The following is a 15,267-nucleotide window of genomic DNA, read 5'->3' on the forward strand; positions in this document are numbered from 1 at the left end:
CAATGGTCTGAAATCATACGTTTAAACATTCCAAGGGAAGAGGGAACCTCCAATTTCAGAGAGAGTTGAAGGACATTCCATGAGTTAGAGGCATCAAAGGAAACGGCTGACTTCCCTAGCTCAGAACAAATTTGAGGAACCCCAGTCATTCGATCGAGTTGAATAGGTTCCAATATTCCAATCTAACAGTGAAGAGATATACAGTAAACAGGTTGTTTACCAATAAGGGCTTTAAAAATAAATAAATACCAGTGTTTGTTGCGCCTTTCTGCAAGAGAAGGCCAACCCACCCTATCATACAGGACACAATGGTGAGTATCATATCTGTCACCAGTTATAAATCTGATAGCTGAGTGATATGCAGAATCCAGAGGTTTAAGAGTTGATGCCGCAGGGCCTGCAGCATGCCTATAAATTATATCACCATAGTCCAAAACTGATAAGAAGACTGATTCAACAATTATTTTTCTACTAAATAGAGGAAAATTGGATCTGTTTCTGTACAGGAAACCAATTTTCTGTCGCAGTTTAGAGGCAAGATTGTCCACATGGAACTTAAATGTAAATTTCTCGTCAAGCCACAGGCCAAAATATTTATACTCAGTGACTCTCTCTATACAAGAGCCACTGACAGTAGATATCCTCACATCATCAAAGTTAATATTCCTTGCTCTTGAAAACAACATAAACTTTGTCTTACTAGCATTAAGAACCAATTTAAGACTAGTAAGGGCATCCTGTGTAGAGCATAAAAGGAAAGTTGCAATTTCTCAATGGCCAACTGTACAGAGTCTGCAATACAGTACACAATTGTGTCATCAGCATACAAATGGGCATGACATCCATACAAAGAAGAAACAATATCATTAATATAAATTGTAAAAAGGACAGGACCCAAAACTGAACCTTGTGGCACACCTTTAGTCATGGCCAAGAATTCAGATTGTGCTTGACCTAACTTCACACATTGCCGCCTAGAAGATAGATAATCCTGAAACCAGACACAGGCATTATCATCCAACCCAATTTTAGATCATTTCTTTAGAAGTAAGTAGTGATCAAATATATATATATACTGTATATATTTTTGTATCATTCCATTTGGGCTGTGGGGGGTGCTTAATGTCTGAAGGAGTCGACTGAAGGCTCCTTGTCCTCTGCGAAAGCATGCAATTAGTCCACTGATGGATACATCTTGATATGTGTCTAGTCTAGTGTTTTCTTAGGCAGTTATCCTTGCTGGTATGCATGCCATTAGTGTTGGCCACTCTTCTAGGCCTCTTTGCTTTTGGAAAGAATGATAAAAAAGAAAGATTATAATATATATATATATATATTTCTTTTTTTTGCAGACTAAGAGGTTGGCAGTCGACTACGGCTCCTTTCGATCGATTTGTCGACTATTCGACTAATTCCTAGGTTCCTAGGCCCGGTCCTGGCTGGACTGGGCAGGATGGTAACATTGGGCAGTGCCCTCCACCTAACATTGGGCAGTGCCCTCCACCTAACATTGGCTCCCTACCTAACATTGGCTCTCTGCCTAACATTGGTCTCCTACCCTCTGGTGGCCATCCGCAGACGGTGCGGTCCAGTACACTGGACATCCTGACTACTGTTTTAACCTTAATTAATAGTGTGATCAATGTGGTGTCCTGGTGTGTGCTGTCCCTGACTTTCCCTTCCCTGGTGTGATATGGTTCACTGTTTTGGGTTTGTTGTGTGTCATTGCCGTAGTGTCTAGTTGTGTTTAGTTGTCATTTCTTTATTGTCTAGGTTGTGTTGTGATTCTGTGTTGGCCAGGTGTTCTTGATTGTTAATTGGGTTGGGTATTTAGGTTCTGTCTGTCCTCACTTCCTTGTGGCGACATTCCTCCTGTCTCCTTCCCCGTTTCCTGTCCACGCCGTATTGCGCTGTTATCCTCTAGTAAGTGTTAGTGTTTGTTGTTTTGTTTTCCTCTAGTAAGTGTTAGTGTTTGTTGTTTTGTTTTGAGAAGTATGTTAAGTAGTTTCTGTATGTTCTTTGTATTGCACCTGGTTCTGCAGTAAACTCTCTTCTCCAAGCTTCAATCCTCGGCTCTGCCTCCATTCCCTTCTGCAAACTGTGTTCTAACCTACCCCATCGTAACAATTGGGGTCAGCCCCGTATATTATATATATATAGTATATATATATATACACAAAAATCTCGTACTTCTCAACCAAAAAGATGTGAGTTGCAACATGTACCAAAGTTAGCCTTTCAAGTGAGACGCTACCTAACAAGCATGAGAATAATACTCAAATAATAATTTTCTTTTCTTTCTTTTTCTTTTAAGTTTACATGTGAATCGCGTGACACAGTCATATCTCCTTGTTTGAAGCACGTGAAATACGCTTGGCAACAACAACACAGGGGCCAAGGCAACAACACTTATCTCGTTACTTTTCACCTCGTGCTGTTAATTGCCAGATAAATGGGTTGTTGTTGCGGAAAAGCTGCTGTTGTCAGGTGAGCACTGCTGCTGCTACTGGCGCTTCACCCCCTGGGCTTTGGGGCGTAGTGATAAGACCCTGATACTAAACACCAAGGGAGGATTTTACAATGGATTTAAAAGCAAATGTTATTGTCAGGGCCCAGGGGCCAGAGAAATGGTCTGAGTTGTTTTTATCCAACAATGGCTAAAGGGGGCAGTGGCGGCCTAAAGGTTAGAGAAGTGGTCTTGCGTCCAGGGAGGTCGCTGGTTTGATCCCCCGGGCCGGCAGGAAAAGTCTGGGGTTTGAAAGTGAATGAATAGTGTTCTCTTGTCCCTCGTTACCAACCGCTAAAGTGCCCTTGAGCAAGGTACTTAACCCCCAACTTCTCAGTGTCCGACTGCAGTTGTACTGGGCAGTTACTCCCAGGTGTGAATGTGTGTAACCGTGTGAATGTGAAGCAGGGCGTTGCTGGAAAAAAGCATCTGTGCTCAGAGAACCTACCCTAGGACTAGGTAAATAAATAAATGGAAATAAGAGAGGAAGGTTGAAGGCAATGGTTTGATGAGTTTTGTTTAGTTTGACTAATTTAACCACCATTAACAAACATCATGTGAGGGCTGGGTAAACACTGCACGCTTCCCAACGAGGGGGCGTGCTGAACAGTCTGCTTCACGCACCTGAGAGTGGTTGGCAATCAGCTCGTCGGGAGAGGAAGGCCATGTCCTCACGTATATGGATCTTTTGCCAAACGCACATTTTATTCCACGATTGGGCCTCTCATCCACACGTAAAGGGTGTTTTCAGAGACATAAACGGAGACTTTCTTAAACGCATTTTAAAGTGAAGATTTTCCAAAATATCCGTTCAGTGGATCCGTGCAGCCACTGTAAACGCATAGTCTAGATAAACGATGACGCCACAGCTCACTACGCATGCTCAGACTGTGGCGGGCCGTAATAATATCTTGCCCGTCAGATTGTTTGGTGAATATTACTTTACTGTTTGTCTAATATATATCAGACCGACTATGTCCTAACAGAGAAACTACCACCACCTAAAATATCCTTATTACACCTTGTTTTTTCCATATAGGCAGTAGCGCTTTGAAGTAATAATAACTTCGGTGGACAGCGCCTGGGTTCTGAAATGTCATTCAAACTATCCTTACTTATATATGCGACGACGGCACGTGAACAGTACAATGCAATTAATGAATGTCTTGTTGTAATTAGTATATATATAGTTTGTGATAAGGACTCGCCATATTTAGTTTCAAAATCCGGAGATTGTGATCTCAACATTGACATTGTATCTCTCCGTCGCCCAGTGCGCAGAAGTAAAGCATTAAATCGTGACATATCTAGATTGGTTGTTTCCTCTGGACTGCATCTAATCCACCGCTATATCTATCTATTTATTATCTACTGTATGTATGTCAATATAGCCAATGGAAATGCTAGGAATGGTGAAGTGGGCTGGGTGAACCAATGGACAATTCCTATAATTTCTCTGTCGTCCTGACTGCTCGTACCACCATGGTATTTGGGATATCGCTTATCGCCACCTGCTGGCCCGCATGCTTGTTGGAGCAATGCATATGCGTTTATGTGTTTGTGTCTGGATGGAGTTTTTTTTTTTAACACTGTGGTGTGGACGGGGATTTTATTTTAAATGGAGCCTGAGAATATCCGTTTGGCAAAAGATCCATATACGTGAGGACCTGGCCTAATTGTTCCGACTAGGGATGCCCCGATCACGTTTTTTGTGTGTGTACTCTGCTTTGGTCAAATCACAGTCAGCATGCCCTCAGCATCCCCAGTCAGAGCGATAGTTCAACTTGACTAACAGGGTCTGAAACGTATAAGATGTTCGCAGTGTTCAGTTATGAAGCATGATAGCTAATTGCTTGTGCATGATTATCCATATATGGTAATGAAACACCCCCCTTGGGATGTGAAATAATGGACTGACCCGAGCGGAACTCTGAGAAACTCCACGGGAGATTGTTCACTGAGGCGCTGCCGAACCAAGAAGACACAACGCGTGTTATGGGATAAATAAAAGGCGGACTTGTACACGGTGATGTCAGATATCAACGGCTCCCTAAGACCATTGCTGCAATTCTGCCTGGACAGCTCAAAACACTAATAAAGACTGTGCTGGAATATGACTGCCTTTTCCCGTTTTGTTTGATTAATACCCAGGGATTAAAGTTCTCCTCAATTTTATTCCCGGCATGCAGCAACAACATGTATCAGGCAAATGCGCATCGCAACATTGACTGAGTGGAATCCCTTTCTATTTACATAACTGCATTTGTGATGGAGCTTTGACAGCTACAGTAACAGTCTATTGCTCGATCCATCTCCAATATCACGATGGACCGTGCCGGTGGCAAAGACCCGAGGGTGGAGAGGACTTGAATGAATTCCATCATCATATTTATATGTTGTGTCTGTCCACTATGTTTGTTACTTTGTTATTCCCCCCCCCTATCTATGTAAAGCGACCTTGGGTCTCTTGAAAGGCGCTATATAAAATGAAGCTATTATTATTATTATTATTGTTATTATTATTATTATTATCACATCTGTGCGGGAGCTCACAAATAGACTGTTAGTCTCAGTGAAGTTTCAACGGAGGTCATCTATTTTAACCAACAAATTGAAGTAGAAAGCATTTCGTGACCAATCTTATTTGGAAACATGACACACAAAATAATTCGCTTTTTATTTGAAACAATATTTAATCGCGTTTGGAGGTTGGTGTTCTGCGTCTGCCCCCCCCCGTGCCAAACAAGCAGGCCAACCTCTTGTTCGCGTGTGAGCCCGTTATAATTACACTACTGTCGCTATTTTACAATGAACTATAATGAATTACGGGTCATACAGAGGTTGAACACGCCAGTGTTGAAACTAATGCACGGAAGCTTATTTCCACGTTGAAACTAATGCATGAACTGAGCAGCGCATATGCCGTAGTAACCATATTCTACCACTGGGCGTCAGCTAAGCATGCTCAGAGCTGTGCGTACACATAAGCACGAAGTCAAGTTCAAGTTGAAATTGATGAATCCCACACTTTGCTTAGAAATGGTCGTACGCACAGGTTAAGCACATATCTGTGCGTAAGTCACGTTGATGAATGAGGGCCCTGGACTCTAGTGTATTCGCCCTTAACACTTTGTATGCCACTCACGGCTTTTCTCGGGTTTACCCCCCGACCGTTGAATGCCACGTCACGAGTATTCTCGTTTTTTTTATTTTTATTTTTTTTATTAGCGATCTGAAATCATATTGCATCACGCGAGCCTACCGTTGGAGATCCAGGGACTGCCGCCGCTCAGATGTGAAAAAAGCGCCCCCTATCGTCTCCCAGATGGTAAATCACCCTTTTGGAATGGACTCAATGAAAGTGAATGGGAGAACGGATTTCTGACTCCACATTTTACTTCTCACTGATGCAGCCGGGGTCTACCAGAGTTCATTCTGGAGCCTCTGAGCCACGGCGAATATGGGTTATACTGTACACACGATGGATCAATACAATTATCGATTTTTTCGAATGGCGATCGGAAATTGGAATAAACCATTTGGATACCATCTGACCTCAGGTAAGGAATCTATGTTATCAGTGTTAGGATAATCAGACTCGTTTTCACGGATATATAAGCGTTTATGTGATATGGCTGTTTTGACTGTAAAAGCCATGAGGAAATAAGAGCAGCGATTATCAGTGCGCGGCATGAGCGTGCGTGCGCACACATATACTATCGATCATCTAGCATTTATTTGAAAACGATTCATAATTAGACCGACAAATGACAACGTTCTGGAATATTCCAGTAAAAGGCGATTATCATAGGCATGGGTTGTTTTTTTCCGCGAAAACGGGTGATTTTCAAAATGCTATCAAACAGAAATGAAGCGATAAAAAAACAATCTGCCTTGACAATGTTAACTGGAAAATGATTCTTTGATAAGCGACAGGCAGATTAGACACATAGTCATAATTTAAAACATAGATTAGGCGATATTAACGTTAACATTGGAGTGGATGGTGGCATTCCATCCGGTAAAAAGGAAAACACGGCTGGCGCTCAAAGTGTTAAAGGGACAGTGCTGCATTTTTGTTGTTCATGATTCCTGGACTCTAGTGCAGTGGTTCCCAAACTGTGGTGCGCGCACCCCTTGTGGTGCGCGAGCGCCCTCTAGGTGGTGCGTGACATGAAAAGGCTAATGGTGGTAAAACATTTTTTTCTTTTTTTTACAATAAAATGTCATACAAATCTTAGTCAAACCTTTAGTATTGTGGATATTAAACATGCTGGCAAAGTACATGCATCCATGTTGTCGTGAACATTTTAATTAAATAAGGTAATTCCCTATCCATAGTCGCCGTGGGAAGAGATAAAATAAAAAATTAAATCTGTGCACGGAGACCAGCAAAAAAAATTCTAACAGAAACCCATTGGGGGGTGCGTCAGCTAGGTCGGGAGGTGACAGGGGGTGCACGGCCAAAAAAGTTTGGGAACCGCTGCTCTAGTGTATTCGCCCTTAAAGGGACAGTGCTGTTTTTTTCCCTGTGTAATAAATTATGCCCTGTTTTTGGCTAACTCTCATACCTGTCTTGTGTTGTGCTATTGGGGTCACTTACAAACCGTAACACATCACCTGATGTAAGAGTAGGCATCATATACAGTACACTATGAATGAACCTTGCAACTTGCAATGGGCCTTGTCTACAAGATACACTACACGACCAAGGTACCCATGTACATGTCAAAATACTTCCCAAAGGTCAGTGAATACCACGATCACAACACCAGAGGGAGCTCCACAAATCATGTTAAACCCAGATTCGGCTCAAACAAGGGACTAAACACGTTTCGCAATTATGCCACATCAATGTGGAACGCCCTACCCAAAGCTGTAAAGGAATGTGAATCACTACCCACTTTCAAAACCACTCTCAAAGAACACCTACGGGAGACTGCAATTGGAAACTGGCCCCTGCAAATGTCCTAACCCAACCCCCTCCAATGTACAGTAAATTACCAAGTATGGCTTTGTCAATATTCCAATGTACAGTTTTGCTTGTACAGTGTACAGTGTCCCCCACCCACCCCCTACCCAACCCCCCCCCCCCCCACCCACCCAACCACCTCCAATGTACAGTTCCCCCCCCCCCCACCCACCCACCCACCCAACCCCACCCCACCTACCCAACCTCCTCCAATGTACAGTTTCTACGTCAAATGTATATACTCTTTTCTGGACTCTTTTTGTATCACAAACAGTACTGTATTTGCAAATCTGGTATGTCATAAATGTATAGATATAGCAGTACTGTCTATCTGTATGTCGTGTGTGTCATATATATTATGATGGATTGAAAATGGGGGACCCTGATGTAAACAAGACGAAAGTCTTTCTCTGGTCTGCATCCCCTTAACAATTGTATGTATTGAGCTGTACTGTACTGTACGCCCCCATTCTGCAATCTGTTAATAAAGTTTTCAATCAATCAATCAATCAATCTAAATATGCAATTTAACTGATGGATACACAAAATGTATTTATTTATGTTAATGTAATTGTGTTGATGTTTCCATTTCTGCAAAATAAGTATTGTGGCAGATCTCCCCCCCCCCCCTCTCGTGGATATGTGAAGGAAGGGAGATACAATTGCCACGGAAGGAGTAGAGACAATTAGGTAGCTGATTAGTACTGATAGAACACACATCCGCATCATTAGGTCACCACATCTCACGTGCACACACCCCAGACACACACACTACAAAGCCACTAGGTTAATCAGGAGTAAGTTGAGCGGAGGTGAGGTTGGAGTTGTTGTATTGAGAGAGAGATTGAGTTATTCGGAGTTGTGTAAGGTGAGAGGTAGTGAGGAGAGGTGAAGGCGAGAAGGTGTTCATTGTGTACGGACCCTGGACTGGTTGAGAAACCCCCTTGTGTACTGACCCTGGACCGAACAACTACCCTGAGTATTGAACAATCCCTTTTTCTGTCGGCGAGCCTGTTTTGTGTTTTTGGCCATCGGACTGTTTACGACCATTCTCTTGCCTATCAAACTGGATTCTGCCTTAATTTAATAAATATTCGTATTGATTGATATTGCTCTTGTGTGGACATTTTAATTTGTTTGTATTTGAACCGTGGCGAGTCTGCACCCCACCAGGCTCGTCACAGTATGTACATTTTGTTTGGTTTGGTAAACATTGCACTTAGTCTATCAGTGTACTGTATGTGTGTAGGGGCAGGTACAATAATAATTTTATTTTTCCTGTTCCTTTCGGCCATGGAATTTAGTGGAGCATATTAAGTGAACTATATGTACTGTTGGACTGTAACAATTCCATGTACGAATAAATAAAAATGAAATGAAATGAAATTAAACTATTTGTTACCCATAAGTGGTCACATGGCCAGTGGATTCTGTCAGCTACCCATTTTGAAGGTTAGAGAACCGTTATTATATTAGATTAGATTCAAATGTATTGTCAATCATTATACAGCACAAGTACAATACAACAGAAAGAAGTTTGGCATCCAACCAGAGTGCAAATGTAACAGTATAAGTGCAATAGTAATATACAATGTACAGGTGATTAAAATATTATAAAATATATAAATTAGTACTACTAAGTGTAGTGCTAATCAGATGTGTACAGGGTTGTAATACCAATATGTACAGTGATACAGATAAAGACAGTGGTAGTAGTCATACTGGCCAGCAGTGTAACTAGTAAGAGTGGTAAGGGATACGAACAGATATATAGTATATGATATGTAAAAGGATTTTGTGCAGGTATGTACAGACATATGTGGATATATATATGGTATATACAGCATTATTGTACATGCTATCATAGATTATATGGGTTATATGCAGGTGTATAAGTAGGTATATAGAAGGATTATAGCAGGTATATTCAGACAGATATGTGGTAAATATCAAATAAAATAAAATAATGGCAAAAATGGGTTATTCCCACTGTCCCTTGAAGATAAAACCAGTTGAGTCCTTACTCTAAGTCCAACTGTGTGTGAAACTGGAAAAGTCCTCTCTCCGGCTGGTGTAAATTCCATGGTACATATCTGCAAGGGATGTAGAATGTCCCTTGTTGTTAGTATTCAACCAAACTCACTATGACATACAAATCAGTACACTGTAAAACAATATATATATATTTCATGGGAAATTCACTGTATAATTTTACAATTATTTTGTTTTTCTACTTTAAGTGTAAATGGCATAAAATACAGTAAATGACCTTTTATCAAAATATTAACCAAAAGGTTGTAATCTGTAAATGTATTTGATTTTACTGTAATTTGACAGTAAGTATTTGGCAACTGTGGCTGCCAGACATTTACAGTTTTTTTTACAGTTTTATTTTTTACAGTGTAGAATCATGGGGTTCATACGTAGTGAGGGTGTTGATGCCACAGGCCTTCATCTTCATCAAACGGTCCCTCCAGTAGGCCCTGGGGACGCGGAAATAGTGGATGGACCCCCCCAGGATACGGAAGGGCTCCCCCTCCAAAGTGAACTGGGAGGAGTTGGCGTTCAGCCCCCCTTTCCTGCTCATCCCCCTCCCTCCAGTTGGCACACTGGTGGGAAGAATTGCTGGTTTGTGTCACACATACAATGAGGTGCATCTGTTTGGCAATAGTATGAGAAAACAGCCACACATCACATGACCGCTGACATTCCGGTGAGAATTTGCATAATGGTGCCTGCAGTGTGTTCCAAACTCAAATAAGCAAAGCATGCTGTACACAAACATTTATATTTTGCGGAAAGAGCCCTACCACATCACGGTCTGTTAAAACAGCCATACAACTATTTTGTGTGTGTGTTCACACATGCACAGTTCAAAGCCATGGTAATTGGTAACCACTGTGCTTGTAACTGTTTTAGCTGGGTTTCTTATCTGTTTTTATCTTGCATTTAATGTTGATTTTATTTAATGTTGTCTTTTATTGTATTTGAATTGTCTGTTTACTCGTCATCGTTGGAAATGAGGGCAACCGTGTGTGTGTGTCTGTGTGTGTGTGCGTGTGTGTGTGTGCGTGCGTGCGTTCGTGCGTGCGTGGATGGGGGGTTTAAAATAAGTAAATAGGTCTTAAAAAAAATCAAACTAAATAAACCGCCATAATTGCACAAAAGGTTAATTGTAGAACTTACCCTATATATCTGTACACAATGAAGGCAACGATGCTCAGACAGAGCAGTGCATAATGTCTGTTGGTGTGGGCAATCCTTATTCTTAGAACAACCATCGATAAAGTGAAGAATCCCCTCCGATAACATAAGCGTCATACAAACTGAGTTCCGTAATGCTAAGCAGCAAACACACAGAGATACAAATGAGCGCACGATGCTGGGAATGGGATAACCAGCGCACCGCCTGTGGGTGTGGAATAGTGGGCATAACCATGGGAACATAATAAACGTAGTTACGTTGATAATGGTCTGTTTCAAAATCGATATTATTTTATTGTATCATTGAAATGTACGTAGCTTATTCCTACAAATATAAAAGTATAACAATATCCATACGCCTATAGGTTTCTTGTCGCAATAGTGATAGCGCACCGACTTGTGTCAGTCCAAATGTAGTGCCCGAAGTGGCTGCTTTTAGACTGCGGTCCAGTGAGCTGTCTTTCACTTTTGCGTGGTCAAACCAGCCGCTCCTGTTTTTTGAGTGCGCGATTAGTTCCAGGTTTACGGTAATGAATTGATTGATTGATTGAAAACTTTATTAACAGATTGCAGAATGGGTACAGTACAGTACAGCTCAATACATACAATTGTTAAGAGTCCAGAAAAGAGAGTATATACATTTGACGTAGAAACTGTACATTTTTGTTTGTCAATGTACAGTTTTGTTTGTACAGTTGTACAGTGTCCCCCACCCACCCCTCCTACCCACCCCCCCCCCCCCCCCCCACTCCTACCCAGTACCCAACCCCCCACCCACCCAACCACCTCCAATGTACAGTCCCCCCCCACCTACCCAATCCAATGTATATACTCTTTTTTCTGGACTCTTTTTGTATCACAAACAGTACTGTATTTGCAAATCTGGTATGTCATAAATGTATAGATGTAGCAGTACTGTCTATCTGTATGTCATGTATGTCATATATGTTACGATGAATTGAAAATGGGGGACCCTGATGTAAACAAGACGAAAGTCTTTCTCTGGTCTGCATCCCCTTAACAATTGTATGTATTGAGCTGTACTGTACTGTACCCATTCTGCAATCTGTTAATAAAGTTTTCAATCAATCAATCAATCAATTGGAGGAGGTTGGCGACTGAGAAAAAGACAATGCATGTGTGTGTGTGTGTATCCCGGTGTGTGTGTGCCGCTCCAATTGCATGTCCAGTTCGTTGCATGCCGAATAAAGACCCCCTAAAGAGGTCCTGCATTATATATTATATTAAATTATATTGGGTAGGTGGGGTGGGGTTGGGTGGGTGGGTGGGGGGGGGGCTGTACATTGGAGGTGGTTGGTTGGGTGGGTGGGGTTGGGTAGGGGGTGGGTGGGGGACACTGTACACTGTATTGGAATATTGACAAAGCCATACTTGGTCATTTACTGTACATTGGAGGGGGTTGGGTTAGGACATTTGCAGGGGCCAGTTTCGAATTGCAGTGTCCCGTAGGTGTTCTTTGAGAGTGTTTTTGAAAGTGGGTAGTGATTCACATTCCTTTACAGCTTTGGGTAGGGCGTTCCACATTGATGTGGCATAATTGCGAGACGTGTTTAGTCCCTTGTTTGAGCCGAATCTGGGTTTAACATGATTTGTGGAGCTCTCTCTGGTGTTGTGATCGTGGTATTCACTGACCTTTGGGAAGTATTTTGACATGTACATGGGTACCTTGGTCGTGTAGTGTATCTTGTAGACCAGGCCCATTGCAAGTTGCTGTACTCTGTCGTCTACTCTAAGTCATCCTAGGTTGTCAAAGTGGGCAGGGGTGAGGTGGGTTCTAGGAGTAAGGTCAAGCAGTAGTCTGACTAGTTTGTTTTGAGATGTTTGTAATTTTGTTTTTAGTGCCTTTGAGGTGCTTTGGTACCATGAGGTGCAAGCATAGTCGTAGTACCCTTGAATGAGTGCTCCTGCCAGAGTCTTCAGGGTATTCTTGTTTACCAGAGAGGAGATCCGGTACAATAATCTATTTTGTTGGTTGACTTTTTTTTATTACATTGGATGCCATTTTGTCACAGGAAAGATTAGCCTCTAGGATGGAACCCAGGTAGGTAATTTCATCTTTCCTTGTGACAATATTGTCACCCACTGTAACTGAGAAGCCGTCGGTCTTGCTGAGTTTGTTATTTGAACCGAAGAGAATGGACTCTGTTTTGCCCATTTGTAATGATAGTTTGTTGTCGGCGAGCCATATGCAGATTTTGCCTAGTTCCGAGCTGAGGGTTTTTTCAACCTGTAACTTGTTCTTGTCAGAGACCAGCAGGGCTGAGTCGTCCGCAAACAGGAACAAGTTGCAGTCACAAGCTGACGACATGTCATTTGCATAAATTAGGAACAGTAGCGGTCCTAGTATGCTTCCTTGTGGAACACCACAGCTCACTGGGAGGGGGGGGGGATAGGGTACCGTTTACCTCCACCATCTGTTCTCTCCCCTCCAGGTAGGATTGTATCCAGCTCACTGATAGACTATCAAAACCAATTGCTTCGTTCAAATAGAGAAGCATGCATTAAAACAACCACGGGAAGCTGTTGTAATTAACCGAAGTGACTTTCGAATACAGTCTCACAAGTCGATCTTACAGAAATACTTAATATGACATTGAATGCGCATCGAATCAATAGGACGTTTCGTATGTGCAGTATTATATATTCGACATACAGACTACTGCTTGACCTTACTCCTAGAACCCACCTCACCCCTGCCCACTTTGACAACCTAGGATGGCTTAGAGTAGACGACAGAGTACAGCAACTTGCAATGGGCCTGGTCTACAAGATACACTACACGACCAAGGTACCCATGTACATGTCAAAATACTTCCCAAAGGTCAGTGAATACCACGATCACAACACCAGAGGGAGCTCCACAAATCATGTTAAACCCAGATTCGGCTCAAATAAGGGACTAAACACGTTTCGCAATTATGCCACATCAATGTGGAACGCCCTACCCAAAGCTGTAAAGGAATGTGGATCACTACCCACTTTCAAAACCTCTCTCAAGGGACACCTACGGGAGACTGCAATTCAACACTGGCCCCTGTAAATATCCTAACCCAACCCCCTCCAATGTACAGTCATTTACCTAGTATGGTCTTGTCAATAGTCCAATGTACAATTTTGTTTGTTTGTACAGTGTCTCCCCCCCCCCCCCCTCAATGTACAGTTTTGCTTGTTTATACAGTGTGCCCCCCCCCCCCAACCACCTCCAATGTAAATTACCCAGTATGGTTGTCAATATCCCAACGTACCCAACCCCCCCCACCCAACCTCCTCCAATGTACAGTTTCTACGTCAAATGTATATACTCCCTTTTCTTGACTCCTTCTGTATCACAAACAGTACTGTATTTGCAAATCTGGTATGTCATAAATGTATAGATGTAGCAGTACTGACTATCTGTATGTCATGTATGTCATATATGTCCTGATGAATTGAAAATGGGGGACCCTGATGTAAACAAGACGAAAGTCTTTCTCTGGTCTGCATCCCCTTAACAATTGTGTGTATTGAGCTGTACTGTATTGTACCCATTCTGCAATCTGTTAATAAAGTTTTCAATCAATCAATCAATCAACCACTAAAGCTACAGACAATTCCACAGAGGAACACTTCCGGTGAGGATTTCAAAGTAAAGGATGGCATGTGGTTAATTTATATTATTTCATAAGTAGTTTATGACACTGCCCTGTTTGTACTTAATACTTCTTAAGACTACTTGCACAAATAATATGAACTACTTTTACTGTGTAATTTTTGAGTAATTAGATTTTCAAAGTTCTTTCCATAGAACAATGAGCATTTTCGACTAACTTTGATGTGGGATAAAAAGCATTTCTTCAATAAGCAGTTTATGAAACTGCCAAAAGTGGTGCAGTGGTAAATTGACAGTAGGTCAAACGCTCCACGCGCGTGCACGCGCGCGCGCATGCACAGTTTTTTTGGCACATTTTTTTTTTTTTTTTTTGCCTTGAAATAGAGAAGCTGAAAAAGGTAGCAGGATGTTGCCTATATTGTCAACAGATATGGTTGAAAAACAAACAATGTTTTAAATGTATTGATACAATTTCTTTAATTGAATCAACTTAAACTAGAAAAGTAAATACAAACTAAATTAACAATGTAAGTTACATTGTTAATTTAGTTTGTATTTACTTTTAGTTTAAGTTAATTCAATTAAAGAAATTGTTTTACACACAAACACAAAAGCAAACTTAAAATAATCAGACAACTTGTGTTTACTTGGTTCTTTATTTTGAGAAGGGGAAAAAGTACACATCACTTAAATTTGTTCAATGTAATTTGTTTCACAACAGTGGTTTCAAAACAGTTTCAAGTTTCTTTAATAGTTGTCATACAGAAGTACAGAATACTTTTATACAAAATGCTTCTTACTGTTACGCTCCAGAGACTGTGCTAGAGAAGATAAGTATGAAATAAAATAGCATGTAAAAAGAAGTAAAAATAGAGGTCCCAGTGTTCAGTATAGACATATGTACAATGTTCGATGCAGACTAGAAGTAACTGAGTTACCATACAATCAGTCAAGCAAGCCCCCACCATAGGGTGC

The 15,267-nt window shown here is 41.5% G+C and overlaps 1 protein-coding gene across 1 annotated transcript in view; it reads right to left on the reverse strand.

Annotated features, from left to right (window-relative positions):
- LOC311233090 (beta-galactosidase-1-like protein 2) overlaps positions 1-10,759 on the reverse strand; it is a gene marked incomplete at its 5' end in the record, with an annotated part of 65,826 nt that extends 55,067 nt beyond the window's left edge. The window contains 3 exons of the mRNA XM_084319965.1: positions 9,503-9,571; positions 9,902-10,087; positions 10,665-10,759. Coding sequence (XP_084176091.1) covers positions 9,503-9,571; positions 9,902-10,087; positions 10,665-10,759 — 350 coding nt within the window. The remainder of the gene's footprint in view (positions 1-9,502; positions 9,572-9,901; positions 10,088-10,664) is intronic.
- Between the last annotated feature and the right edge of the window lie 4,508 nt (positions 10,760-15,267).

The sequence above is a fragment of the Notolepis coatsorum genome (assembly GCF_963971535.1).
Source record: "Notolepis coatsorum genome assembly, chromosome: 8".
In the NCBI taxonomy this organism is placed as follows: domain Eukaryota; kingdom Metazoa; phylum Chordata; class Actinopteri; order Aulopiformes; family Paralepididae; genus Notolepis; species Notolepis coatsorum.